Raw genomic sequence first — 3,237 nt, 5'->3', positions numbered from 1 at the left:
AGAAGAAAACTCCACCAGGATTGCTCCTAAATTCAGCTGTTAATGTCAGACCAACAGCCACAGTTAATTCACAAAACTTCAAGAAAATATATAAAGGATGGAGCTAGTGAAATAATCAAGAATAAAAGCAAAAATATGTCTCCGAATCAAATAAGACCTACTTTACATACCAAGCACACCTCTAATTCTTAGAATTCACAATTAAAATGTGAAGTCTGGAATGTCATTTATGTTTTGCTTCATCGGTTAAAGATGGCTAATCAAGAACCACCAGAAAACTCTGAACAATCAGATAATAGCTACACTTCCTATCTTGGACTATAAATACATAAACAGAAGCGCTCAAATAATTATTAGCCCACACACTTGCAAATCCACATAGCAGATCACTAGAATTACTCCTTAATAAAAAGTTCGTCAGCATTCTTAATCTATATATGACAGCATTAACTTTCTTTGACTCGGCAATTATAAGGGGAATAGGGGTACACCGGTAAATGAAATGAGACCAAACACATAAAACTCCTGCTTTCATTTCAACATTACAGCAAATATAGAGGATCTTGATAATTTTCTACATTTAAACAAAAATGATTAAAATCAATTACATATACGAGAAACTATCGCAACAACGCGGGACAACAGAAAGAAACTCCTGAAGCTAAAGCCAAACATCAAAACAACAATGTGAGACCAATACTGCATTTGAACTAAGGGTAGAAAGATATACATACTCAACATCTCTATCTTAATAAAGGTGTCTGATTCCTGAGGAATGGACAGGCTTGTAAAATTTAAGCAGCTAAAAGAACTCTGGTGCCGCCCAGAATGTGTAGATACAGGGCAAGACAAAGAGTAACGATAACAGATGACTTGGCCCCAAAATATCTAACAACCTGGAGTCCCCTGTCTACAACCTCTTCACGAACCACATCAACACTTCTTTTCAAACAATCTTGTATCTTCCAGATCAAGAATTCTACAACAGATCTTATCGTTTCAAAGGTCACCCTCCCCGTAACATCAAGCACAAACCGCCTATTACTTGGCACAGCCCAAGCAGATGAAACCTTCCCAATCCATCCATCACTCTGAACCCCATCGAACGAATTGGCATCTTTCGAATGCATTTCTTGCTTAAGAAAATCATCTCCACTCCTATTCAATCCTTCACCACCCTGTTTAACAATCGAACACTTGTAGCCATTGGAATTCGAATTCACATTTGAGCTTGAATTCGAACTTGTCAAAACTTGGTGAGACGTTTTAATGAGTGTTTCAACGGCACCATTACAAACAGAAACTACAATATCCTTGACATTAGTCTGATGCTTGGGATTAGTCAACCCAGAAAACAACTCATCGTACGTATTGATCTGCATTGTTTTATCAAGATAAATAGCAACAGCAGTACTCACAAACTTCTCAATACAATCACCTATAAGCTGCTTACTCCGATCATCACAAACTACACCGACCCATCTACTTAAATCCGGCGAAGCAGATCCACTTTGATCCAGACCAGTATAAAACCCCAAAACAAGGTTCCTAGCAAAACTACCAACAACAACAGAAGCAAAACCAGTACCCGCCTTAGAGAAAACCCTATCCATAACCTTATCAGTAAAACTAGAATTGTTTAAACCTGAAGCTAACTGACCCTTGCTATTTTGAGACTCAAATCTACTATAACCTCTCAAAACCCCAAAAGTCAAAGCCTGAGACACCCTAGTCAAAGACTCAGAAAATTCATCTGACTTGGCAATTTTAGAAATTTGAATAAAACTATTAGGAATTTCATCAGAATCAGAGTGTAAAAAGTGTTTAAAATCTCTAGAAAGAATACCAATTGCGTCGGCAGAATCAGAGAGCAATTCAGCAATTGAAATCAGCGCCCCCACGAGTCTCATAAATCTCCTCCTTTTCTTGACAACAGCAGGCAAATGGTAGACTTTATAAGCTCCATAACCAGAAACACCGAGCGCAGCAAGTAGAAGAAGCAGTCTCTTCCTCCTTGGAGGCAAATAAAAACCCTTATTGACCAAATCAAAACCCATGACCGAAACCAAACCCTAGAGCGAGTTTTACAGCACAAATTGAAAACCCTAGGGCTTGGAATTTAGGGAGAGAAATAGGGAAATGAGTGGATTGGATAAATATAGAGCTAAGGATGATGGGGAAATATAAAGAGTAAATTTAGCTTAGGTTGGGGGGGGTGGTAGATGAGGATGTTAAATTGTGGAATTGAATGGTATGGGGTATGTTAGCAGATGAGGTTATTAATCGCAAATCAGTCAAAATTAATACATAAAAAAACAAACAGAGGGGAGAGAGATAGAAAGGGTGGTTGTTTGGGGAAGCTGATGCGATATCGTTAACTGACAAATATGGTTAAGCTCGTTTCAAGTAAAGACACTTCTTTTTATTGGATAACAACCTTGAATCTTGTGATATGGATTTTTTATTTTCCCACAACCGCGGGTGCCAACTAAGATGTTTTAGACTAGTGCAAAATATAAATCTCAACGTTGTCGTTTAAAACCTATGTCTTAGTTGGCTAATAATCACTCTTGGTCCCTAACTTTTGGATTCCCTTACAAGAAATCTCATAATATTTAAAAACGATCAAAAATCCCCTGATGTTTGTGAAGGCGCTCAAGAAACCTTCTGAGACCAAAAATTGCTGGAATTTATTAAAATCAGTGACGTGGCAACAATTTCCTCGTTTCTCAGAAAACGGCACCCCACGTGTCCCTGCTCCCATGTCAGACATGTGTAAGAAATGTCATCTGACACCTCACCAAAAATCTAAAATACCCTAAAATTCAATTTAAAAAAACTCAACTCAACCCAATCAAATCAAACTCAGCCCACTCAACCCCTAACCGCCACCGTTCTCCAGCCACCGCTACTCACTCACAGCCGCCTTTCGACCTCTGTTCTTCACAAAAAACATATACAGATGAGTTTGTTCTTCGTAAAGAACGATCTGTTCTTCCTTCGAAGAAGAAGGTCCGGAAAAAAAATTTGGCAGTGGAGGCGGCGGTCGGTGGGTGGCGGTGGTCGGAGAACGGTGGGTGGTGGTTAGGGGTTGAGTAGGTTGGGTTTGATTTGATTGTGTTGAGTTTTTTTATTTTTTTATTTTTTAATTGAATTTTAGGATATTTTGGATATTTTAGGTTTTGGCGAAGCATCAGCTGACATATCTTACACATGTTTGACATGGGAGTAGGGACA

At 38.6% G+C, this 3,237-nt stretch overlaps 1 protein-coding gene across 1 annotated transcript; it reads right to left on the bottom strand.

Annotated features, from left to right (window-relative positions):
- Positions 1 to 503: 503 nt before the first annotated feature.
- LOC126686784 (protein PHLOEM PROTEIN 2-LIKE A10) lies at positions 504 to 2,419 on the bottom strand. The gene has a single exon (XM_050381022.2). It carries the CDS (start codon positions 2,055 to 2,057, stop codon positions 795 to 797), a length of 1,263 nt encoding a protein of 420 aa, XP_050236979.1. The 5' UTR covers positions 2,058 to 2,419; the 3' UTR covers positions 504 to 794.
- Positions 2,420 to 3,237: the final 818 nt, after the last annotated feature.

Source organism: Mercurialis annua, linkage group LG1-X (assembly GCF_937616625.2).
Source record: "Mercurialis annua linkage group LG1-X, ddMerAnnu1.2, whole genome shotgun sequence".
Taxonomy (NCBI): domain Eukaryota; kingdom Viridiplantae; phylum Streptophyta; class Magnoliopsida; order Malpighiales; family Euphorbiaceae; genus Mercurialis; species Mercurialis annua.
Note: the sequence above shows the minus strand (reverse complement) of the source record. Positions and strands in the feature narration are given on the sequence as shown.

Bases quoted from the DNA above. Each gene is read 5' to 3' on its own strand.
- LOC126686784 (XM_050381022.2), bottom strand. From the start codon at position 2,057: ATGGGTTTTGATTTGGTCAATAAGGGTTTTTATTTGCCTCCAAGGAGG.